Below are 26,800 nucleotides of genomic sequence, written 5' to 3'. Positions count from 1 at the left end.
CTGTTTGCCATGCCCAAGGATATCTACTTTCTATTTCTCTTGGTGGGCTATAGTTACATGAAAGTAGTTGGGTTTTATCTATGTTGATCTTGTATCCTGATAATTGGCCATATTGTTCAAAGGATTGCATTAATTTAGGTGAAGAGTATGTTGGTTGCCCTAGATATATCAAAATGTCATCCACGTAACAGGCCAATTTATGTTGTCCCTTTAATAGTAACTCCCTTGATATCTTCATTTTGTCTGATGTGTTGAGCTAATGTTTCCAGATATAATGCGAAGAGTAGCAGTGACCATGCACAAACCTGTCTCGTGCCCCTTTCTAGGGTAAAACTATTACATAAATATCCATTGATTTTAATCCTAGCAGTAGGATTGTCATATGGTGCCTGTATAGTTTTAATAATTGTGTCATTTAGACCAAATCTATGTAAAACTCTGTAAAGAAAATTCCAATTAACTGAATCAAATGCCTTTTCAGCGTCCACACTTATCACTATTGCTTCAATTTCATTTTTTTTTATATGATCCATAATGTGAAGTGTCCTTCGTATATCATCTTGTGTTTGGCGTTGTGTTTTATCCTTGCCTTCCTTCAGTATAGCTGAGATTATCGCCTCCTTCCAGCTAGGTGGCATTTGCACCTTTCATAGGGTCCAGTTCAGTGTGGGGAACAAAACAGGAATTAACATCATTTCTAAATTCCTTTACCGCTCTGCCGTATATCCATCTGTTCCTGGTGACTTGCTTAATTTCAGCCTACTAATTGCAGTTTTTAGTTCAGCTTCAGTTATATCAGCAGTCATCGTTCTATTTTGTTCTTGGCTTGAAGTGGGAAACTCTAAAGAATTCAGGAAGGTGTCAATCTGGGCCATGTTTTTCCCTGGAGCTTTGGAATATGGAGTTTTATAAAACACTTCAAAAGCTTCTTGAATTTCACTTACCTTATTTTTTATCACTTTCGTTCTTGGATCCCTAATTCTATGAATTGTATTTTCTGCTATCTTTTTTTTTCAGTTTCCATGCCAGTATTTTCATAGATTTAGATCCACTTTCATAGTGTCTCTGTTTCAGAAACATTAAATTTTTTTCTAATTTCTTGTTCAGCCAAACTATTAATTTCATTCCTAATTTTAAAAATTTCCTCTAGTGTCTCCTGTGCCAAACTCAATTTGTGTATTTTTTCTAGTCCCTTCAGTTTATTTTGTAATTCCTGTAAAATTAGCAATCTTGTTGTCAGGGTCCTCTTGGAAAGAGTTATCACAGCATGATGGGGCTTCTCATACAAATGCAGGGTGCAATAGTTCAATCTAAAACCAGTGTATTATACCTAAACAAAAGAGAGACTACAATAGGATGAGGAAGGAGTTGGATAGGGTAGACGGGGAACACAGGCTACACGATGGGATGGTTGAGGAACAATGGAAGACTTTCAAAGAGATTTTTCGATGTTCCAGTTAAGAGCAAGGACAGGGTGGGAGATCCAGCCCTGGATAACTATGGAAATAAAGGAAGGCATCAAACAATAAAGAAAAGTAAGATAGATCATGAAAATAAACTAGCACAAAATATAAAAACGGATAGTAAAAGCTTTTATAATTACATAAAGTGGAAAAGGGTGGCCAAAATAAATGTAGGTCCCTTGGAGGATGAGAAGGGGGAATTCATAGTGGGTAATGAGGAAACGGCCGCACTTAAATGACTATTTTGTGTCAGTCTTCAAGGTGGAGGACACATCTAACACGCCAAAGAGAGATATTATGGATGTAGTGGGAAGTGAGGACCTCAGTACAATAGATATCACTAAGGAGGAAATGCTGAGCAAACTTGTGGGCCTAAAGATAGATAAGTCCTCTGATCCTGATGGAATGCATCCCAGGGTACTGAAGAAAATGGCAGAGGTTAAAGTAGAGGCTTTGGTGATAACTTACTAAAATTCTCTGGACTCTGGGCTGGTCCTGGTGGACTGGAAGATGGCGAATGCCAGGTCACTGTTCAAAAAAGGATGTAGGCAAAAGGCAGGTAACTATAGACCAGTTAGTTCAACATCTGTAGTTGGGAAAATGCTTGAAGTTATCACTAAAGAAGAAATAGTGAGGCATCTGGAAAGAAATGGATCCATCAGGCAGATGCAACATGGATTCAGCAAAGCCAAGTCCTGTTTGATGAACCTACTGGAGTTCTTTGAGGATATAATGAGCGCAGTGGATAAAGGGGAACAGATGGATGTTATTTACTTGGATTTCCAGAAGGTGTTCGATAAGGTGCCACATAAAAGACTTACCCATAAGATAAGGATGCATAGAGTTGGGGGTGATATATCAGATTGGATAGAGGATTGATTACTGTGTAATCATCTGTCCTGGTTTCACCAACCAAAGGCTATGCTTTGGATTTGTCTGAATTAAATTTCAGCTATCATTTCCTGATGTACATCCTATTAGTAGAGACAGCCTTCATCATTGTCTACTACACCATTAATGTTGGTGTTATCTGCAATGTTGTTGTCCCACACCTTATGCAGATCATTAACAAACAACGTGGATCCCTGCAACACACCACTGGGCACATGCTACCAATCTAAAAGCAGGAATGTGAGTAGATGAAAGCGACCAGAAAGATAGGAGGGCAGAGATATGAGAGTTTGCCAGCATGGGAGGAGGTCACAGAGGGAGTGAAAGGGTAGGGTCCAAGGAGTATATGAGCCGGAGGATGAGAATTGGGAACCTGAGGCAGGGAGCTGGTGCAGTAAGGCACTGACAGACACTCACTGCTACCTGGATGGCTGGCAGGAATAGAAGAGGCAAATGCCCACAGTGGAAGACCAGTTAAGCCCACCAGACTCCACCATACTGCTTCCATATTCACATGACAGTGGCAGAGAGCTAAGGGCAGCTCATCTGATCCAGATGTCACCTTCTTCATCTCCCCACATCAACCTGCAAACCACAAGAGAAGCCCATTATATCACTTCACCTCTTTGAAACTACAGCAAGTACAGACTGACCCTACTTCAGTACAGTCCCTGTCACCACACCTGGGGGGAAGACTCACCTCTACCCCTGGTCCCAGCCCCCCCCTCCCATGGGTCTTGCCACTATCCCGCACTCACACCAGCGCGTTGCTGAGGGAACGTTGTCAGTGACAGCGGGCCTCTATGACATCATCTTTCAAATGGCTTCACAAAATAGTTGAGTGTTATGTGATGAGGAGGCACGTGGCCAAGTGGTAAAGGCATTGGACTAGCAACCTGAAAGTCGTGAGTTCAAGCCTCAGCCGAAGCAACGTGTTGTGTCCTTGAGCAAGGCACTTAATCACACATTGCTCTGCGACGACACTGGTGCCAAGCTGTATGGGTCCTAATGCCCTTTCCTTGGACAACATTGGTGTCGTGGGGAGGGGAGACTTGCAGCATGGGCAACTGCCGGTCTTCCATACAACCTTGTCCAGGCCTGCACCCTGGAGAGTAAAGATTTTCCAGGCGCAGATCTATGGTCTCGCAAGACTAGCGGATGCCTTAAATGATGAGGAGGCAACAGCCTAGCAGGAAGGGTGGAGATTGCTGTCAATCAGAGGAGCTGCTGGGAATCCTGCAAGTATTGTAAATAGTTCACTGCATCTTTCCTGGCAAAAGGGGGCTTCACTTAGAGACATTTCAATGTAAAGTCATTAACTGAGGAAGGGAAATGGAAACTGTCACCAAGGGAGAGGAATATTTGTAAAGAAGAACACCATGAGAAAGAAAGATAGTCAGAGCTCATCAGAAAAAATGAAAAATGTAACTTTATCCTGAGATTTTTTTCTAAAAATACATTCAGTAAGTGGGTGTGTCTGATGAAGTACTCTTCAAAAATCAGGAGATAACAGAGAGCCCTCTGGTCGATACAGAGCAAGATGACTACCTAAACTTATCCCCTTTGCCCACAATTGGCCCATATCCCTTCTCTATCCATAAAAATGATCAGTGTCTTTTAAATACTAATACTGTACCAGTGACCACTTTACCTCAAATCTATACCCTTTGGGTTTTGTTTCTCTGTTCTTGGGGAAGAAGACTATATGCTCTCACCCATCTATTCCCTCATCATTTTGTGCATTTTTTGTAAGGTCAAACCTCAATTCCTACACCCAAATGTAAATATTAACCCTAACACGAACCTGCCCAACCTATCCCCATAACTGTGAATATTCACTCTTAGGCCAATAGGCCTCCTCCTTTTTTTTTGTTAACCTTGCTTTCTAAACACAGCATCAGTCAATTGTAAGATCAAAAACAGAAGTTAGTAAAATTTTCAGCTATATTGCTTTGTTTAGTTTCTGGGCATAAATGGAAGTCAGCCTTTAGTTATTAAGAGGTACAGTGACTGGAGAGTAGTAATCAGCTTGGAGATTAAAACACAATCTTTATAGAACAGCTTTGCAAACAAGGTCTGTATAAAGCACAGACACCTCTGTCTGTGAAAAGCAGATGCTTGGTCACTACACATGCTATATTATTGCTCAAGAGTAGAGTATAAGATAATGTGTTATTTAATTTGGGTTGATTCAGACAGGCTGACTCCAAAGTTGCTTAGTTCAAGGAAGCTTGCAGAACAGACAGATATCATTTAGTAAGTTAATAACTGATATGTTTACAGTTGGAAGTTTTATATTAGCTTTACAACATTAATTGTGAACTGTGAATATTAAGCTGAGATCTATGTCTCCAACTGCTTTTATACTATTTGTGTTGAAAGGATATCTGGGGAAATATCATATATATGTGAAGTCACCCAACTGGGAGAAAAGGGGTATAAATGGAGAGAGCAGTTCAGGCATATTAGGAATGTGGTAAGGAACATCATGGATCATGGAAGAAACAGAGTGAATGAGAAGCCATTCCTCTAGCTTTGGTTTCTGTGGCAGAAGATTAATTTGTCAGGAACTGATTGATATGTCTTTTTAGTTTATATAGGAATTGTACCTTTGTTTTCAGAAATCCTTAATGCCTTATCCTTGTTTAAGTGCTTTATGCTTTGGAAATATTTTGTGCTTTAGAGCAACGCTCACAACATGCTGGAGGAACTCAGCAGGTCGGGCAGCATCCGTGGAAAAGATTGGTTGATGTTTCGGGCCGGAACCCTTCATCAGGATTGTAGAGGGAAGGGGCTGCCCCTTCTCTCTACAGTCCTGACGAAGGGTTCCGGCCGGGAACATCCACCAATCTTTTCCACGGATGCTGCCCGACCTGCTGAGTTCCTCCAGCATGTTGTGAGTGTTGCTTTGACCCCAGCATCTGCTGATTATTTTGTGTTTTGTGCTTTAGAAATGTTTGTAATTTGCAAATGTTGTATTGTATGATGTTTCAAGATTCAAGATAATAATTTAATAATTCAAGATAAGATAGGAATCCTCTGTGAGAATTGGGAAATGTTTCTTCTCAATATTTTTATTAGTTTCTACATAGAAGAATACCGAGTACAAGAAAGTATATATAAAAGGTCAAAAAAAATTTAAAAAACTACCAATTACATTATTTCTATTCATAATAACAATCTCATTACCCTGTATTCATGTAAGTTAGTCAATAGTTATATTGAAATATACTAATTTATTACAAAATAAGAGTCTAACCCCTACCAAAACTGAAGCTGTTTATTAAGGAGAAAAAAGGTAAAATACCTTCTCGTATAATTAAAAATTAATAATAGCCATCATCTGAATTTAAACAATGAATTGAGGGTTTTGAAAGTTTTGAAAATAATTCAGAAAAGGTCCCCACAAAGTTTGAAAGTCTTGACGAGATTCAGAAATTGAACAATGAATCTTCTCTAAATCTAAGCATGACATAACGTCACATAACCATTGAGCATGAGTAGAAGGAAAAACATCTTTCCATTTAAACAAAAGCACCCTCCTAGCTATAAGAGAGCTAAAGGCCAAAATATGTAAATCAGATGTCTTCAGCTTGATATCTTACCCTGCAACAATACCGAATACAGCCGTCAGAGGATTAGGCTTAAAATTGACTTTGAAAAGTAAAGAAAAAGTTTGAAAAACTTCCTTCCAATATTTTTCCAGACACGAACAAGTCCAAAACATAAGAATTAATGAAGCTTCTCCATTATTACATCTGTCACAGTAGGGAGATATATCTGAATAAAAACAAGATAGCTTATCTTTAGTCGTATGGACTCTATGTACCACCTTAAATTGTATGAGGGAATAGCGAGCACATAGCGATGAAGTATTAACCAGTTTAAAAATTTCATTCCAAGTTTCCTCAGATATTGATGTCTGTAAATCTTGTTCCCAGAGATTCTTAATTTTGTCTAAAGGAACATTCCTCGTCTCCAATAACATGCCATAAATATTAGATATTGAACCATTATGAAAAGATGTCAAATTAAAAATTACGTCTAGTAAATTCTTGTCTGAGCTTATAGGAAATGTGCATAATTGAGATCATAGAAAGTCTCTGATTTGTAGATATCTAAAAAAGTGAGTTTTAGGTAAGTTATATTGAGCTGACAATTGCTCAAATGAGAAAAGATGTCATCCAACAAACAGATCCCAAAAACATTTAATACCCAACCTGTTCCATTCTTTAAAAACTAAGTCAGTCATGGCGGGTTTAAAAAATTAGAATAAATGGGACTAGAAAGGGAAAATCTCAATAAACCAGAATGTTTTCTAAATTGTATCCAGATCCTCAGAGTATGTTTAACTATTAAATTAAAGTTTACTTGCAAATAAAGGAAGTGAGGATCCAAGAAGAGAAATAATAGAAAATTTATTAACAGAGTTATCTTCTAAAGAAACCCATACCGGACAGTCTACATGATCAATATAATATAGCCAAAACGTAAGACATCATATATTAACTGCCCAGTAATAAAACCTAAAATTAGGTAAGGCTAAACCTCCAGACTTTTTAGGTTTTTGAAGATGAACTTTATTTAAATGAGAACGTTTATTTTTCCATATATAGGAGGATAAAAGAGATTTTATAATAGAAATGTTTAAGATAGAAATCATCTGAATTTTCTATGTGTTTGTAGATTGTTGTTTGGATTTAAGCAGTTATCACTGGAAATAAATGAACTGTGTTTAAAACTATATCATTCTCTGCAACTTTCACCCTTTCCAAGAGGGATGCTCCTAGTAAATGCATCTTTACTTCCCCACCACCTTCTGCTTTCCACAGGGATCACTTCCTCTGTGATTCCCTTGTCTATTCGTCCCTCCCCACTAATCTCCCTCCCAGCATTTATCCCTACAAGCGGCATAAATGGTATACCTGCCCATTTACCTCCTCTCTCATCTCCATTTAGGACACAAAACAATCCTTCCAGGGAAAGCAACACTTCACCCATGAATCTACTGGGTTGTCTATTATATCCGGTGCAATTAATGCAGCCTCCTCTACATTGGTGCTGTAACCGAGGGGTGTTAAAGAAAGACAACAGAATTAAAGGGGCAGAAAGCTCAGGAAGGGATCGGAGAGTATGGCCAAGTGCATTAGGAATCGACGTGGAAGGTGAGGGGAGTTAAAGTATTACTTTAAGAGGATTAAAAGTATTATATATGAATACACAGATTATAGGAAATAAAGTGGATGAGCTTGAGGCTCAGTTGGAAATTGGCAAGTATGATGTTGTGGGAATAACAGAGATATGGCTGCAAGAGGACCAGGGCTGGGAAATGAATATTCAGGGAAATACATCCTATCGAAAGGACAGACAGGTTGGCGGGGGGGGGGGGTGGGGTGGCTCTGTTGGTGAGGAATGAAATTCAGTCACTTGCAAGGGGGGACATAGAATCAAGAGATGTAGAGTCAGTATGGATAGAACTGCGAAACTGTAAGGGCAAAAAGACCCTGAAGGGAGTTATCTACAGGCCCCCAAACAGTAGCCTGGATATAGGGTGCAAGTTAAATCAAGAGTTAAAATTGGCATGTTGCAAAGGTAATTCTACGGTTGTTAAGGGGGATTTCAACATGCAGGTAGACTGGGAAAATCAGGTTAGTATTGGACCCCAAGAAAGGGAGTTTGTGGATTGCCTCAGAGATGGATTCTTAGAATAGCTTGTATTAGAGCCTACCAGGGAGAAGGCAATTCTAGATTTAGTGTTGTGCAATGAGCCAGATTTGATAAGGGAACTTGAGGTGAAGGAGCCATTAGGAGGTAGTGACCATAATATGATAAGTTTTAATCTACAATTTGAGAGGGAGAAGGGAAAATCAAAAGTGTCAGTATTACAGTTGAACAAAGGGGACTATGGACCCATGAAGGAGGAACTGGCCAAAGTTTACAGGAAAGATACCCTAGCAGGGATGACAATGGAACAACAATGGCAGGTATTTCTGGGAATAATACAGAAGGTGCAGGATCAGTTCATTCCAAAGAGGAAGAAAAATTCTAAGGGGAATAAGGGGCGACTGTGGATGACAAGGGAAGTCAAGGACAGTCTAAAAATAAAAGAGAGGAAGTATAACATAGCAAGGATGAGTGGGAAGCCAGAGGATTGGGAGACTTTTAAGGGGCAACAGAAGATAACTAAAAAGGCAATAAGGGGGGAAAAGATGAGGTACAAAGGTAAGCTAGCCAAGAATATAAAGGAGGATAGCAAAAGCTTCTTTAGGTATGTGAAGAGGAAAAAATTAGTTAAGACCAAAGTTGGGCCCTTGAAGACAGAAACGGGTGAAATTATTATGGGGAACAAGGAAATGGCAGATGAGCTGAACAGGTACTTTGGATCTGTCTTCACTAGGGAAGACACAAACAATCTCCCAGATGTAATAGTGGCCAGAGGACCTAGGGTACAGAGGAACTGAAGGAAATTCGCATCAGGCACAAAATGGTGTTGGGTAAACTGATGGAACTGAAGGTTGATAAATCCCCAGGGCCTGATGGTCTGCATCCAGGGTACTTAAGGAGGTGGCTGTAGAAATCGTGGACACATTGGTAATCATTTTCCAATGTTCTATAGATTCAGGATCAGTTCCTGTGGATTGGAAGGTAACTAATGTTATCCCACTTTTTAAGAAAGGAGGGAGAGAGAAAACAGGCAATTATAGACCAGTTAGTCTGACATCAGTGGTGCGGAAGATGCTGGAATCAATTATAAAAGATGAAATAGCGGCATATTTGGATAGCAGTGGCAGGATAGGTCCGAGTCAGCATGGATTTACGAAGGGGAAATCATGGTTGACTAATCTTCTGGAATTTTTTGAGAATGTAACTATGAAAATGGACATGGGAAAGCCAGTGGATGTAGTGTACCTGGACCTTCAGAAAGCCTTTGATAAGGTCCCACATAGGAGGTTAGTGTGCAAAATCAGAGCAAATGGTATTGGGGGTAGGGTACTGACATGGATAGAAAATTGGTTGGCAGACAGGAAACAAAGAGTAGGGACTAATGGGTCCTTTTTAGAATGGCAGGCAGTGACTAGTGGGGTACCACAAGGCTTGGTGCTGGGACCACAGCTATTTACAATATACATTAATGATTTAGATGAAGGGATTAAAAGTAACATTAGCAAATTTGCAAATGTCACAAAGCTGGGTGGCAGTGTGAAATGTGAGGAGGATGTTATGAGATGCATGGCAGATGCAGTTTAATGTGGATAAATGTGAGGTTATCCACTTTGGTGGCAAGATCAGGAAGACAGATTACTATCTGAATGGTTAGGAAAAGGGGAAGTAGAACGAGATCTAGGTGTCCTTGTTCACCAGTCACAAAGCAAGCATGCAGGTACAGCAGGCAGTGAAGAAAGCTAATGGCATGCTGGCCTTCATAACAAGGGGAGTTGAGTATAGGAGTAAAGAGATCCTTCTGCAGTTGTACAGGGCCCTGGTGAGACCACACCTGGAGTATTGTGTACAGTTTTGGTCTCCAAATTTGAGGAAGGACATTCTAGCTATTGAGGGAGTGCAGTGTAGGTTCACGAGGTTAATTCCCAGGATGGCGGAACTGTCATATGTTGAAAGATTGGAGCGACTGGGGTTGTATACACTGGAATTTAGAAGGATGAGAGGGGATCTGATTGAAACATATAAGATTACTAAGGGATTGGACATGCTAGAGGCAGGAAACATGTTCCTGATGTTAGGGGAGTCCAGAACCAGAGACCACAGTTTAAGAATAAGGGGTAGACAATTTAGAACGGAGTTGAGGAAAAACTTTTTCACACAGAGGGTGGTTCTGTGGAATGCTCTGCCTCAGAAGGCAGTGGAGGCCAATTCTCTGAATTCTTTCAAGAAAGAGTTAGATAGAGCTCTTAAAGATAGCGGAGTGAAGGGATATGGGGAGAAGGCAGGAAAAGGGTACTGATTGTGGATGATCAGCCATGATCACAGTGAATGGTGGTGCTGGCTCGAAGGGCTGAATGGCCTTCTCCTGCACCTATTGTCTATTGTCTGTAGTCGCGATAAAGAAGGGTCTGGTCGCCAATGGCGTCAATGTGGAAAAGTTCAAAAGTCAGATCAAGAGAGTTATTAAAAGGAAATTGAAAAGCAGCTCGCTGGCACACACTAAGGGCGCGGGTGTCTCCAGTTCCTTGAAGGCTGCTAAAAAAGACAGCGCCCTGAAGATCATGGAAAAAATGAAGTAGCCAATGGCCAAGACACCTCAGACCAAGAAGCGAGCAATTAAGAAACCTACAGCTAAGAAATCTGACACCGAGAAAAAACAAGGGGTAAAGAAACCAGTGGCTAAGAAAGCGGCAGCTAAGAAACCAGTAACTAAGAAGAACGCGCAGAACCCCAACAGTCCCAAGAAGGTGTTGCATCCAGGATGTTTCTTATCGTGTCCACAATATCCTTAAGTGGGAAGGAGAACAACCAAAGGCTGGAAAAGGGAGAAGGTCCTGAAAACAGACTACAGGGAGTTAGGAAAGAAACTGAGAAGCAGGACCTCAAAGGCTGTCATCTCGGGATTACTGCCTGTGCCACGCGACAGTGAGCATAGGAATAGAATGAGGTGGAGGATAAATGCGTGGCTGAGGGATTGGAGCAGGGGGCAGGGATTCAGATTTCTGGATCATTGGGACCTCTCCTGGGGCAGGTGTGACCTGTACAAAAAGGACAGGTTGCATTTGTATCCAAGGGGGACCAATATCCAGGCGGGAAAGTTTGCTAAGGCTATTGAGGAGAGTTTAAACTAGAATTGCTGGGGGTGGGTGGGAACTGAACTGATACTGTTCCCTTATTCAAGAAAGGGAGTAGGGATAGCCCAGGAAATTATAGGCCAGTGAGTCTTTCTTCAGTGGTTGGTAAATTGATGGAGAAGATCCTGAGAGGCAGGATTTATGAACATTTGGAGAAGCAAAATATGATTAGGAATACGCAAACACGAGGAAATCTGCAGATGCTGGAATTTCAAGCAACACACATAAAAGTTGTTGGTGAACGTAGCAGGCCAGGTAGCATCTCTAGGAAGAGGTACAGTCGATGTTTCGGGCCGAGTCCCTTCATCAGGACTAACTGAAAGAAGAGCTAGTAAGAGATTTGAAAGTGGGAGGGGGAGGGGGAGATCAAAAATGATAGGACAGACAGGAGGGGGAGGGATGGAGTCAAGAGCTGGACAGTTGATTGGCAAAAGAGATATGAGAGGATCTTGGGACAGGTGGCCTAGACAGAAAGAAAAGGGGGAGGGGGGGAAGCGCAGAGGATGGGCGAGGGGTATACTGAGAGGGACAGAGGGAGAAAAAGGAGAGAGAGAAAAAGAATATGTGTATATAAATAAATAACTATTCCTAGTGGGGTGGTGGGAGGATGGAGTGAGAGCATCTTCTTCTTGCAATTCCTCCGTCTCTGCCGCATCTGCTCTCAGGATGAGGGTTTTTATTCCAGGATGAAGGAGATGTCCTTTTTTAAAGAAAGGGGCTTCCCTTCCTCTACCATCAACTCTGCTGTCAAACGCATCTCCCCCATTTCATGCACATCTGCTCTCACTCCATCCTCCCGCCACCCCACTAGGAATAGGGTTCCCCCGGTCCTCACCTACCACCCCACCAGCCTCTGGGTCCAACATGTAATTCTCTGTAAATTCCACCACCTCCAACGGGATCCCACCACTAAAGCACATCTTTCCCTCCCCCCTCTCTCTGCTTTCTGCAGGGATCTCTCCTTACTCGACTCCCATGTCCATTCATTCCCCCCCATCCCTCCCCACTGATCTCCCTCCTGGCACTTATCCCTGTAAGCGGAACAAGGGCTACACATGCCCTTACACTTCCTCCCTCACTACCATTCAGGGCCCCAGACAGTCCTTCCAGGTGAGGTGACACTTCAACTGTGAGTCAGCTGGGGTGATATACTGCGTCCGGTGCTCCCGATGTGGCCTTTTATATATTGGCGAGACCCGACGCAGACTGGGAGATCATTTTGCTGAAAACCTACGCTCTGTCCGCCAGAGAAAGCAGGATCTCCCAGTGGCCACACATTTTAATTCCACGTCCCATTTCCATTCTGATATGTCTATCCACGGCCTCCTCTACTGTAAAGATGAAGCCACACTCAGGTTGGAGGAACAACATCTTATATTCCGTCTGGGTAGCCTCCAACCTGATGGCATGAACATCGACTTCTCTAACTTCCGCTAATGCCCCACCTCCCCCTCGTACCCCATCCGTTATTTATTTATATACACACATTCTTTCTCTGTCTCTCTTTTTTCTCCCTCTGTCCCTCTGACTATACCCCTTGCCCATCCTCTGGGTTTTCCCCTCCTCCCTCTTTTCCTTCTCCCTGGGCCTCCTGTCCCATGATCCTCTCATATCCCTTTTGCCTATCACCTGTCCAGCTCTTGGCTCCATCCCTCCCCCTCCTGTCTTCTCCTATCATTTCGCATCTCCCCCTCCCCCTCCCTCTTTCAAATCTCTTACTAGCTCTTCTTTCAGTTAGTCCTGACGAAGGGTCTCAGCCCAAAACATCGACTGTACCTCTTCCTAGAGATGCTGCCTGCCTGCTGCGTTCACCAGCAACTTTTATGTGTGTTGCTTATGATTAGGAATAGTCAGCATGGCTTTGTCAAAGGCAGATCGTGCCTTATGAGCCTGATTGAATTTTTTGAGGATGTGACTAAGCACATTGATGAAGGTAGAGCCATATATATAGTGTATATGGGTTTTAGCAAGGCATTTGATAAGGTAAACCATGCAAGGCTTATTGAGAAAGTCAGGAGGCATGGAATCCAAGGGGATATTGCTTTGTGGATCCAGAACTGGCTTGCTCACAGAAGGCAAAGAGTGGTTTAGACGGGTCATATTCTGCATGGAGGCCAGTAACCAGTGGTGTGCCTCAGGGATCTGTTCTGGGACCCCTACTCTTTCTGATTTTTATAAATGACCTGGATGAGAAAGTAGAGGGATGGGTTAGTAAATTTGCTGATGACACAAAGGTTGGGGGTGTTGTGGATAGTGTGGAGGGGTGTCAGAGGTTACAGTGGGATATTGATAGGATGCAGACCTGGGCTGAGAAGTGGCAGATGGAATTCAACCCAGATAAGCGTGAGGTGGTTCATTTTGGTAGGTCAAATATGATGGCAGAATATAGTATTAATGGTAGGACACTTGGCAGTGTGGAGGGTCAGAGGGATCTTGGGGTCCGAGTCCATAGGACACTCAAAGCTGCTGCGCAGGTTGACCCTGTGGTTAAGAAGGCATACGGTGCATAGGCCTTCATCATTTGTGGGATTGAATTTAGGAGCCAAGAGGTAATGTTGCAGCTATATAGGACCCTGGTCAGACCCCACTTGGAGTACTGTGACATACATCAAAGTTGCTGGTGAATGCAGCAGGCCAAGCAGCATCTATAGGAAGAGGTGCAGTCGACGTTTCAGGCCGAGACCCTTCGTCAGGACTAACTGAAGGAAGAGTGAGTAAGGGATTTGAAAGTAGGAGGGGGAGGGGGAGATCCAAAAGGAGTACTGTGCTCCGTTCTGGTCGCCTCACTACAGAAAGGATGTGGAAACTATAGAAAGGGTGTAGAGGAGATTTACAAGGATGTTGCCTGGATTGAGGAACATGCCTTATGAGAATAGGTTGAATGAACTCAGCCTTTTCTCCTCGGAGCAATGGAGGATGAGGTGTGACCTGGTAGAGGTGTATAAGATGATAAGAGGCATTAATCTTGTGGATAGTCAGAGGCTTTTTCCCCGGGTTGAAATGGCTAGCACGAGAGGGCACAGTTTTAAGGTGCTTGTAAGTAGGTACAGAGGAGATGTCAAGGGTAAGTTTTTTTACGTAGAGAGTGGTGAGTGCGTGGATTGGGCTGCCGGCAACGGTGGTGGAGGTGGAAACAATAGGTTTTTTAAGAGACTCCTGGATAGGTACACGGACCTTAGCAAAATAGAGGGCTATGGGTAAGCTTAGGTATTTCTAAGGTAAGGAAGGACGTGTGGCACAACCTTGTAGGCCGAAAGGCCTGTATTGTGCTGTAGGTTTTCTATGTTTCTAAGATCGTAACCCCGAAGCCGAAGGCGGCCAAGGAGCTTGGAAAACACAAGTCAAAGGCGAAATCTGTGAACGCCAATATATCGGCCCAAAAAGTAAATAAAAATTGCAACTACTAAAGAGCTGAAACCAACAGCTCTTCTAAGAGCCACCCACATCTCCCTGGAAAGAGCTGGGAAACTGGCAGTTGTAATAAAGTTGGGAGGGAGCTGAAAGATGAGAGGCTCTATGATGCTGACACCGTCTCTCTACTTCTCTCTCTGCATCTCTCTCGCTCGGGCTGGCCAGGACAAAAGGAGACAGCGGCAATTGGTTCCCATTGAGCAGCGGCTCGTGGCGGGAACGAATAAAGAATTTAATTATTTGTTTTTAATGAATGTTTTTGTAGACATATTGAGCAGCATTTCAGTTCAGTGTAGATTTCTGTGATCCCTTTGAAGACCTTTTGCGGTCTGTTTCCCCCACTCCCACAATCATTTAGTAAGTGCAGGCAGTTAAAACCAATCTCAATCCTCTCTGCCTGTCCTTCCCGCTTCTGGCAGTACTGAATTCACTCAGCTCAAGAAGCTGTTCAGTAAATATGCACATTTTCAGATTGAGCTAATCGATTATTTAAATAGAGGTGAGATTTAATAATTCGTGATTCTATTTCTTGTGAGAAATCCAGTGGCTCTTGAAATTGGCGGGCGACTTTGAAATTGAACCGCACTCACTGCAGTCTGATTGGCTGAATTCTGACCCCAGTCGCTAGTTTCCGTATTTGGTAATATTCCCCAGCGCCCCCACCAGACCTCCCACCCACCGGCCAACGTCAAATTGATGAAACGTAGCCAATCGCAACGCCTGGGCCCTGTAATAGTATCTAATATACAACCAGAGGGGAAAAGGCGGCTTTTCGTCAGCAATTAAAAGCCGGTCCCTGAGTAGGCGCCGACATTCCAATCCCGGTATTCGCGACTGTACTCGGACCGCTGAAAGAGAATGGCCCGGACCAAGCAAACAGCGCGAAAATCCACCGGAGGGAAAGCTCCCCGCAAACAGCTGGCCACCAAAGCGGCACGGAAAAGCGCCCCAGCCACGGGCGGAGTGAAGAAGCCCCATCGCTACCGGCCCGGCACCGTGGCTCTGAGGGAGATCCGGCGCTACCAGAAATCCACCGAGCTGCTCATCCGCAAACTGCCCTTCCAGCGCCTGGTGCGGGAAATCGCTCAGGACTTCAAGACCGACCTGCGCTTCCAGAGCTCGGCCGTCATGGCCCTGCAGGAGACCAGTGAAGCTTACCTGGTGGGGCTCTTTGAGGACACCAACCTGTGCGCCATCCACGCCAAGCGAGTCACCATCATGCCCAAATACATCCAGCTGGCCCGCCGCGTCCGTGGGGAGCGCGCCTGAATCCGGCCTCGGCACCAAGCACAACAAAAGGCTCCTTTAAGAGCCACTAACTCAGCAGTGGAAAGGGCTGTCATTTCCTATTCATTCACCTTTTGTGTTACCGACACGCCGATTTCCTCTGACCTTCCCCTGTTGGTTTTGTGTAATATTGTTCAATAATTCATCCCGGTTTGTTGCAGACTCCAACACGGCCGGACCCACCAACACAGAGAATCAGCAGTTCTGTGCCGTTGGATTAACGGCAGCGCGAACACCAGAGATAAACTTCTCCCTCACCGTCAGGGTGTCTCTGTCCCCAAACCCCTGCCGTGTACAGCAGGTTGTTTTTGGGGAAGGTTTCCAGGGTTTTGTGGTTGTTACTGTTACGGGGAATGAGCTTTAGTAAATGTAGCCTTCGAGTCCCATTTCTAGTCGAGACCATAATCGGGTCACGGGGACACATCAGTCTGCAGACACTGGAATTCCCGTTCTTTCAGAGAACAACTTTTTTTCACGTTGCAAACTCGCCTGAGACCGCAGTTTGAGAGAGACCAGTGACGTTTATACAGCAGCCGACCGCGAATATAAACTGGATCGGCGTTTGGAAACTAAATGACTAGAAACATTCAAACTGCTGAGATAAATAATACTTAGGCTGTTACTGTAAAATAAATCTTGAGCTAATTAATGGGTCAATGCATATTTTTGTAGACTAGGGTTCAATAAACAACCTTTTCGTGGGCTTTTCAAATTTCAGGTCATCCGGGGAACAGAGGTACTTCCGGCGCTTCTCTTGCCGCTCTCTGATTGGGTTATTGCGTTTACTATAAGAGATTGGATATTAATCGCCAGACCCTTAATTTAACATCGGCGCTCTTCATAACCCGATACCATTCATTCTGTGTTCGGAGTGATTTCAATCCCGTAGTGTAATTGTCAGTAATCACCTGATAATTTCGTCCCTTTGTTTTAAACTTAATCGCATAAGAGTTAACATTTCAGGTCAATGGCATGGGACCTGCTCTCCCCGGTCACTGCTCTCTCCGTGAGGCGGTGGGCGGCTCTTAGAAGAGCCTTTGTTTTGTGTTTGGAAGAACGAAGAGTTCCTCAACCGCCGAAGCCATAGAGAGTGCGGCCCTGGCGTTTCAGAGCGTACACCACATCCATGGCAGTGACAGTCTTGCGCTTAGCGTGCTCGGTGTAGGTGACCGCATCCCGGATCACGTTCTCCAGGAAAACCTTCAGCACCCCACGGGTCTCCTCGTAGATCAGACCCGAGATCCGCTTGACGCCGCCACGCCGAGCCAGACGGCGGATGGCCGGTTTGGTGATGCCCTGGATGTTGTCCCGGAGCACTTTACGATGCCGCTTGGCTCCGCCTTTGCCGAGTCCTTTGCCTCCTTTCCCTCTGCCAGACATAACGCCGCTTCACTCCAGTCGTCGTTCAGTAACAAACTGTGTGCTGGTGTCACCTTTTATACACAGCGCCCCGACCTGTCCGAGAAACGCGCAGAGAGAGAGAGGGGAGGAGACAAAGTGACGGGCAGTGCAGAGAGAGAGAGAGAGAGCAGGAGAGGGTGGAGACATTGTGACGGGCAGCGCGGAGAGGGGTGGAGGCAGTGACGGACGGTGTGTTACTCTGCACAAAATATTCCTGAGACTTCTTGTGGTCTATGTGCAGTTTTGATCACAGAGCCACAGGAAATAAGTTATTTAAGCTGGAAAGGGGGTAGAAAATATTCACAAGGATATCCCTGGGGCTGGAGTTATATGGAGAGGGCTTGAGTTATAAACAGACTGGGACTTTTCCCTGGAGTATAAAGACTTTGTACAGGTTTATATAATCATGAGAGATATCAATAAGGTGGACTATCTGTCTTCCCCCCCCAAAAAAAAATAGAGAAACGTTTAAGTGTAAAGGGCATAGATATTGTGAGAGGACAGAGATTTTAAGGGACCTGAGGGACAACATTTCCAACAGAAGGATATGTGGAAGAAGCTGTAGAGGTAGGTATATTCACAATATTTAAAATATGTCTGAGCAGGTACATGGAGAGGAAAGATTTGGAGTGAAACAGCCTAATTGAAGGCAATTGGGTGCAGCTTGGTCGACATGGATGAGTTGGACCAAAGGGCCTATTTCTGTGCTGTATACATCTGTATACAACTTCCGGTATGGTTGCCGACCGCTCGACCATGGTCTTGGGTCTTGAGCTTGGCTTTGGACCCTCGAGGCTTGGGGTCTTGGGTCTTGAGCTTGGTTTGGGATCCCCGAGGCTTGGGGTCTTGGGCCTTGAGCTTGGCTTAGGATCCTCGAGGCTTGGGGTCTTGGGTCTTGAGCTTGGCTTGGGATCCTCGAGGCTTGGGGTCTTGGGTCTTGAGCTTGGCTTGGGGTCTTGGGTCTTGAGCTTGGCTTGGGGTCTTGGGTCTTGAGCTTGGGATCCTCGAGGCTTGGGGTCTTGGGTCTTGAGCTTGGCTTGGGATCCACGAGGCTTGGGGTCTTGGGTCTTGAGCTTGGCTTGGAATCCTCGAGGCTTGGGGTCTTGTGTCTTGAGCTTGGCTTGGGATCCTCGAGGCTTGGGGTCTTGGGTCTTGAGCTTGGCTTGGGATCCTCGAGGCTTGGGGTCTTGGGTCTTGAGCTTGGCTTGGGATCCTCGAGGCTTGGGGTCTTGGGTCTTGAGCTTGGCTTGGGATCCTTGAGGCTTGGGATCTTGGGTCTTGGCTGAGGGATCTTCGAGGCTTGGGGTCTTCGAGCTCGGCTGCGGGATCTTCGTTTTGAAATGCGGAGGCTGGAGCTGAGAGACAGACTGGGAACTGAACATCAACATAGAGCCAGGACTTATCCTTCGACAAGCCAGGACTCAGCTTTAACATAATACTAACATGAGACAGGACAGAACATAGACATAGAGCTGGGACCTATCCTATGACAAGCCAGGACTCAACTTCATCTCCACACCAAGGTGGGACAGGTCTCTCTGTCAGGTAACGGCAGAACGGCTGGACTTACCCAACAGAGGCAAGGACATGACAAGACAGGTCTCCCTGCAGGGCAACGGCAAGACGCCCTGATGTACCCCACGTAGGCGAGGACAAGATAAGACAAGACATGACCCCCCGCAGGGCAACAGCAAGACCGCCTGACTTAGCCCATGGAGGCGAGGACAAGAAGAGACAAACACCAAAGAACAACAGACAGTTCTATCTCTGCCCCGGGGTGGCTCCAAGTCTCAGTTCAGCCAGCAACCTCATCTGATTACAGAAACAGCCGGATCGCTACCTAGCTCAGAGTGGCTGCCAGCCACTTAGCTGGCCCAGGAAACAGCCGAATCCATATCGCAAAGACTACTCCAACAAATGGCAACAAGGCTTCATGAAGCAGTGGTCCTCCAACCAGGCCTAGAGATCACAAATGGTTTCGTCAGCAGGTTGCTCCAAGGGGGACTGACAAGACAAACCAGCAGCCCACACTCAGTCCCAAGGCTACTTATATTGCAAGCCCAAAGATGGGAATTAGGTGCCTATGATTAACTTAAACAAGGGACAGCTGGAAGACCCTGAGTCCTGAGTCCACGGACCGGACCGCGAACCAGGATGCAGACTTCATGGACCATGACACAAGCTGCCAGAGGAAATGGTTGAGGCAGTCATAATCACAACATCTAAATGATATTTGGAAAAGTAGATAGGGGTAAATAGATGGGTTTGGGACATGATCCAGACACAACTTTCCACCAACAATATATGCAGCTTATGGCAAGGTCTGCACATCATCGCAGACTTCATAGCTAAATGAAGTGGAGTTTCCAGCATTGCTGCCTCTCTCCCAGATGAGCTAAATCTTTTTTACCCTCAATTCGATGCTGCCAACACTGAGCCCCTGAGGAGACCTACAGTTGATGCGATCTGCAGCTTGGTCATCTCTAAGGATGAAGTACGCAGGTGTTTCCAACGAGTGGACAGTCATAAGGCTACGGCATCGGACGGCATCCCACGGTGGGTACTCAGGATGTGCGTGGCACAACTGGCAGGTGTGTTTACAGACATTTTTAATCTCTTCCTCTCCCAGTGTAGAGTGCCTTCCTGCTATTGTTTCAGTCCCTAAAACAACCAATGTAACATGTCTGAACGACTGGCGTCTGGTCATACTCACCTCAATAATAAGCAAATGCTTTGAGAGGCTGGTCAAGGACTACATCTGCAGCACGCTACCACCCACACTGGACCATCTACATTTTGCCTACCGATCGACAGATGACGCAATAGACTCAGCTCTACACACCATCCTTATGCATCTGGAGAAGAAGGATGCTTATGTGAGAATGCTGTTCTTGGACTACAGTTCAGCATCCAACACCATAATTCCTTCCAGGCTCGACAAGAAGCTCATTTCATCTTTTGTTTGGAATAATAAAAGATCAAGAATTGGAAAATGTCATTTACAAAAATTAAAAAAGGATGGAAGTCTTGCTTTGCCTAATTTAAGAATGTATTATTGGGTGGTTAATATACACTATGTGTGTTCTTGGTTATATTGGACCTATAAAAATGAACGACCACCATGTGTTGATTTGGAATTGAAAGCTGTGAAAAAATATTTTACTTAAGTTCGTTATTAGGAGCTTCTTCACCTGTACAACTAGCCAAAATTTCTATTTTAAATATAAATCCTATGATTAAGCAGTCATTACAAATTTGGTACCAGTTTCATAAGTTTTTTAATCTTAAAAAATTTAACCTTCTTAGTTTAATTTATCGATACTATTTATTTAAACCTTCACTTAGTGATCCTGCCTTTTCTCTTTGGAGGAATAAAGGAATTTATTCGTTTATAGATTTGATTCAAGAAGGCTGATTGATGTCCTTTGAGAAATTAGTAACTAAATACTCTCTCTCATACTCACACTTTTTGCAATATCTTCAGGTCAGACATTTTTTACAAGAATATTTAAGTAATTTTCCATATATACAAGATTCTGACCTGTTAGACATTATTTTAAAAATGAACCCTTTAGTGAAAGGTTTTATTGGGAAAATTTATAATTTACTATTACAACAGGATAATTATCCTCTATTTAAGATTAAGCAAGATTGGGAAAGAGAGCTTAACATGACCTTGATAACAGAGTACAAACACGAGGAATTCTGCAGATGCTGGAAATTCAAGCAACACCAATTTATATCGTCATAGCCAGATTACAAACCCAGCACCCGAGTGCCTTCATTACCATGTTGGGTGACTTCAACCATGTTACCATGGCTAGAACACTGCCCAACTTCACGCAGTATGTGAGCTGTACAACCAGAGGGGAGAGGACTCTGGATTTGATGTACGCTAACATTAAGGATGCATACAGCTCCTCTCCCCTCCCCCCATTGGGAAGGCCAGATCACAACCTGGTGCATCTAAAACCCTGTTACGTGCCTCTGGTGAAGAGTAAACCTGCAACTTCGAAGACAGTGAGGAAATGGCCGGTGGAGGCTTATGTGGCGCTCCAGGGTTGTTTTGATGTGACAGACTGGCAGGCACTCTGTCAGCCACATGGAGAGGATATTGATGGGCTCACAGAGTGCATCACTGATTACATCAACTTCTGTGTGGACTGCCATGGGTAACAAAGGACATTAAGGACATCCTGAACGCTAAAAAGAGGGCGTTTAGAGATGGAAATAGGGAGGAGCTGAGGGCAATACAGAGGGACCTGAAAGCCAGGATCAGGGAGGCTAAAGACAGGTACAGGAGGAAGCTTGAGTGGAAACTCCAGCAGAACAACATGAGAGAGGTCTGGAGTGGGATAAGGACCATCACTGGGTTCCAGCAAACTAACAACAGAGGAGCTGAAGGCAGTGTGGACAGGGCCAATGAACTTAACCTGTTCTTTAACAGATTTGACATTGTGGCCCCTGCCCATCCCCCACATGAGTCATCTGTTGTCAGCCCCCAACCAACATATATTCCACTCTCCCCTCCTATCCCTCCTCACAGTTCCCCACCCTGCTCTCGTGACTATACCCCTCCCCCACATGAAACCACCACGGTGGGCTTCACAGCTGAACAGGTGAGAAGACAGCTGAAACGTCTCAACCCAAGCAAGACTGCAGGACCGGATGGTGTCAGTACCAGGGTGCTCAAAGCCTGTGCCCCTCAGCTACGTGGAGTACTTCGCCATGTCTTTAACCTGAGCCTGAGGCTCCGGAGGGTTCCTGTACTGTGGAAGACGTCCTGCCTCGTCCCTGTGCCGAAGACGCCGCGCCCCAGCGGCCTCAATGACTACAGACCGGTGGCATTGACCTCCCACATCATGAAGACCCTGGAGAGACTTGTTCTGGAGCTGCTCCGGCCTATGGTCAGGCCACACTTAGATCCCCTCCAGTCTGACTATCAGCCCCGACTAGGAGTTGAGGATGCCATCGTCTACCTGCTGAACCGTGTCTACGCCCACTTGGACAAGCCAGCGAGCACTGTGAGGGTCACGTTTTTTGACTTCTCCAGTGCATTCAACACCATCTGCCCTGCTCTGCTGGGGGAGAAGCTGACAGCGATGAAGGGGGATGCTTTCCTGGTGTCATGGATTCTTGATTACCTGACTGGCAGACCACAGTACGTGTGCTTGCAACACTGTGTGTCCGACAGAGTGATCAGCAGCATTGGGGCTCCACAGGGTACAGTCTTGTCTCCCTTTCTCTTCACCATTAACACCTCGGACTTCAACTACTGCACAGAGTCTTGTCAACTTCAGAAGTTTTCTGATGACTCTGCCATAGTTGGATGCATCAACAAGGGAGATGAGGCTGAGTACAGGGCTACGGTAGGAAACTTTGTCACATGGTGTGAGCAGAATTATCTGCAGCTTAATGTGAAAAAGACTAAGGAGCTGGTGGTAGACCTGAGGAGAGCTAAGGTACCGGCAACCCCTGTTTCCATCGAGGGGTCAGTGTGGACATGGTGGAGGAATACAAATACCTGGGGATACGAATTGACAATAAACTGGACTAGTCAAAGAACACTGAGGCTGCCTACAAGAAGGGTCAGAGCCATCTCTATTTCCTGAGGAGACTGAGGTCCTTTAACATCTGCTGGACGATGCTGAGGATGTTTATGAGTCTGTGGTGGCCAGTGCGATCATGTTTGCTGTTGTGTGCTGGGGCAGCAGGCTGAGGGTAGCAGACACCAACAGAATCAACAAACTCATTCGTAAGACCAGTGATGTTGTGGGGATGGAACTGGACTCTCTGATGGTGGTGTCCGAAAAGAGGATGCTGTCCAAGTTGCATGCCATCTTGGACAATGTCTCCCATCCACTACATAATGTACTGGCTGGGCACAGGAGTACATTCAGCCAGAGACTCATTCCACCGAGATGCAACACAGAACGTCATAGGAAGTCATTCCTGCCTGTGGCCATCAAACTTTACAACTCCTCCCTTGGAGGGTCAGACACTCCGAGCCAATAGGCTGGTCCTGGACTTATTTCCTGGCATAATTTACATATTACTATTTAACTATTTATGGTTTTATTATTACTATTTAATTATTTATGGTGCAACTGTAACGAAAACCAATTTCCCCCAGGATCAATAAAGCATGACTATGACTATGACTAACACAAATCAAAGTTGCTGGTGAACGCAGCAGGCCAGGCAGCAATTTTGATGTGTGTTCCTTGATAACAGAGGATTGGTTGCGAATTTTGAAGTTGGTTAACTCTTCTTCGATTTGCACCAGTCATTCTTTAATTCAATTTAAAATTGTACATTGTTATTATTTGACAAAGGAGAGACTGTCTAAAATATTTCCTAATGTTAATAGTCAGTGTGATAGATGAAAAACTGAGATAGCTACATTGACACATATGTTTGGTCGTGTTCTGTATTGTTTTGGAAATCTATTTTTTCTACAATTTCTAAAGCTTTAAAAATTAATTTACAACCTAATAAATTGATATTTTTGTTTGGTACAATTCCTCAATATATTCATGGTATTTCTATATCAGACCAACATGTAATTGCATTTGTTACATTATTGGCTGGAAGGGCTATTTTATTAAAATGGAAAGATGCTTCTGCTCCCACTTTGATACAATGGTTCTCTCGGGTGATGCTGTGTCTTAGTTTGGAAAAAATCAGAAGTCGAACTTTTGATCCTCGATTTGACATTGAGAAAAGGTGGGGCTCTTTTGCCTGCTACTAGCATTTGAGTTGAGTTAATTAAGATGGTCCACTTCTGATTCTTGGGAAAATGGATTTGGTTGGCGGATTGTTGTCTTTTTTTAATAGAAGCTTGTATGGCGTATAGCTCCGGGTTTATGCTCCAAATGTTTTTTTTTAGTTAGTAGGGGTTCTTTTTTCCAAAAAAAAGAGCTTTAACATTTTTAAAAAATTATTATTATTGGTATATTGTTTAGCTTGGTTAATAGTTTGACTCTTATTATACATATTGATATATTGACTTGATTATTTTAATGTATTTTTGTTGTCGATTTTCAATAATAATTAATAAAAAGATTTACAAATGAAAATGAAATGAACAAGCTCAGAGACCTCGGCCTTCACCCTGCCTTGTAGCTGGATCCGGACTTCCTGTCAGATCGCCAGCAGGTGGTAAGAGTGGGCTCCCTCACCTCCAACCCTCTGACTCTCAACACAGGTGCCCCTCAGGGCTGTGTCGTAAGCTCCCTCCTTTACTGTCTGTATACCCATGACTGTATCGCCACCCACAGCTCCAATCTGCAAATTAAATTGGCTGACAACACTACACTGATTGGCCTAATTTCAAATAATAATGAGGCAGACTACAGGGAAGAAGTCATCACCCTGACACAGTGGTGTCAAGAAAACAACCTCTCCCTCAATGTCGCGAAAACAAAGAAGCTGGTTGTGGACAACAGGAGGCATGGAGACACCTAGCCCCTTTTGACATCAATGGATCTCGGGTTGAGAGGGTGAACAGCTTTAAGTTCCTCGGGCATCCACATCACTGAGGACCTCACATGGTCTGTACATACCGGCTGTGTGGTGAAAAAGGCACAACAAAGTCTCATTCACATCAGACGGTTGAGGAACTTTGGTACGGGCCCCCAAATTCTAAGAACTTTTTACAGGGTACTACTGAGAGCATCCTGACTGGCTGCATCACTGCCTGGTATGGGAACTGTAGTTCCCTGAATCACAGGATTCTATAGAGAGTGGTGTGGTCAGCCCAGAGCATCTGCAGATGTGAACTTCCCACTCTTCAGGACATTTACAAGGACAGGTGTGTAAAAAGGGCCCAAAGGATTATTAGAGATCCGAGTCAGTCCAACCACAAACTGTTCTTGCTGCTACCATCTGGGAAACAGTACCACAGCATAAAAGCCAGGACCAACAGGCTCTGGGTCATCTTCTTCCACCAGGCTGTCAGACTGATTAATTCATGCTGATGCTACTGTATTTCCATGTTATATTGACTGTCCTGTTGTGCATAATATTTATAATTTACTATAAATTGCACATTAGACAGAGACGTAACGTAAAGATCTTTACTCCTCATGTATATGAAGGATATAAGTAATAAAGTCGTTTCAAATGCAGGCAAATGGGACTGCCTGGATCAACATCTTGGCCAGCAGAGATAGGATGGGCCGAATGGCCTGTTTCAATGCTGAAATACTCAATGAGAGTTTTAAGGTGCTTGTAAGCAGGTACAGAGATGTCGGGTAAGTTTTGTACGCAGAGAGTGGTGAGTGCGTGGAATGGGCTGCTGGCGGCAGTAGTGGAGGCAGATATGATAGGCTCTTTTAAGAGACTCCTGGACAGGTCCATAGAGATTAGAAAAATAGAGGGCTATGGGTAACCCTAGGTAATGTCTAAGGTAAGGACATGTTCGGCACAGCTTTGTGGGCCAAAGGACCTGTATTGTGTTGTAGGTTTTCTATGTTTCTATGACATTAGTCAGACTGTACTTGAAATAATGTGAGCAGTTTTGGACTCCTTGTCTAAGAAAGGATATGCTGGCACAGGTTCAGAATGGAGGAACATCCATTTAGAACAGAGCTAATAAAGAATTTCTGCAGCTCGAGGGTGGTGAATCTCTGAAATTCATTTATACAGGTGCCTGTGGTGGCTAAGTCCAGAGGACAATGCCTTTCTCTTTAATGAATACAATTCAGTCCACACCCTCTGGTACTACGGACAGGTTAACACTTTGATCCCTAATGCTGGGTCTGTACATGCCTGTGTGCTCACTGCACAGTGTGGAGAGTTTTATAGGTCTCTGTCCTTACAGTGAAGGACAATGTTGGAAAGTTCATTGTCCTAGTGTAACATTGCTGACTGTTTCTGGGCAGTACAGTGTGGCGTGTTTTCATTGATTCCTGTCAGTTCTCTATTCGGATGTAGAGGTCACACAGTGCAGTATCAGTTATCTGTCACTGTAAAAACCAAGTGTGTCCCACTGGCACATTTCTGCGGGCTTCCAAGTATTTGTGGGACATAAATAAAATGAGAAAATGCTGGAAATAATCACCAAATGGAGAGAGGTAGTGAGTCCCAGATGGGAACCACACTCAGCAGAACACAAGACAACAGGAGCAGGAGTCACTCTCTTGGCCCCTCATCCCTGCCCCACCATGCAGTGTGAACCTGGCTGATCTGTCCCAGGCCTCACCTCCTCTCCAGTTCCACATCACTCAAACCTCCTGATCTTTCCAAAGTGTATCTCCATTCTCATTAAATCCCTCCAGTAATTCAGCCTCCACACCCTCTGGGATAGGGAATTCCAAACATCCCCCGCCCTCCGTGAGATGTTCCCGCACATCAGCTTTAAATAGCTCTCCGACCTTGTAACTCTGGAAACATCCCAACATCTCTCCCGTCAGCACTCCTAAGGGCTTTGTGTGATTCAGGAAGGTCACCCCTCACTTTTCCAAATCCCAAAGAACTTGTATCTGTTTCCTCACTGTGACTTCAACAACTCCCTGTACAACCATATCAGTACTTCCCTATTTCTGATCT

The 26,800-nt window shown here is 44.4% G+C and overlaps 2 protein-coding genes across 2 annotated transcripts in view; one reads left to right on the top strand and one right to left on the bottom strand.

Annotated features, from left to right (window-relative positions):
* Positions 1–2,325: 2,325 nt before the first annotated feature.
* LOC134350772 (uncharacterized) overlaps positions 2,326–26,800 on the bottom strand; it is a 65,017-nt gene continuing 40,542 nt past the window's right edge. Inside the window, exons 5-6 of the mRNA XM_063056437.1 lie at positions 15,919–17,234; positions 2,326–2,939 (exon numbers count right to left, since the gene is read on the bottom strand). Of these exons, the coding sequence (XP_062912507.1) occupies positions 16,916–17,234 (319 nt within the window). The 3' untranslated portion in view covers positions 2,326–2,939; positions 15,919–16,915. The remainder of the gene's footprint in view (positions 2,940–15,918; positions 17,235–26,800) is intronic.
* Positions 15,330–15,926, top strand: LOC134350767 (histone H3-like). The gene has a single exon (XM_063056429.1). The coding sequence runs from the start codon at positions 15,419–15,421 to the stop codon at positions 15,827–15,829; it is 411 nt and encodes a 136-aa protein (XP_062912499.1). The 5' UTR covers positions 15,330–15,418; the 3' UTR covers positions 15,830–15,926.

This window comes from Mobula hypostoma, chromosome 8, assembly GCF_963921235.1.
Source record: "Mobula hypostoma chromosome 8, sMobHyp1.1, whole genome shotgun sequence".
NCBI lineage: Eukaryota > Metazoa > Chordata > Chondrichthyes > Myliobatiformes > Myliobatidae > Mobula > Mobula hypostoma.
This window is presented reverse-complemented; position numbering and strand designations above follow the sequence as displayed.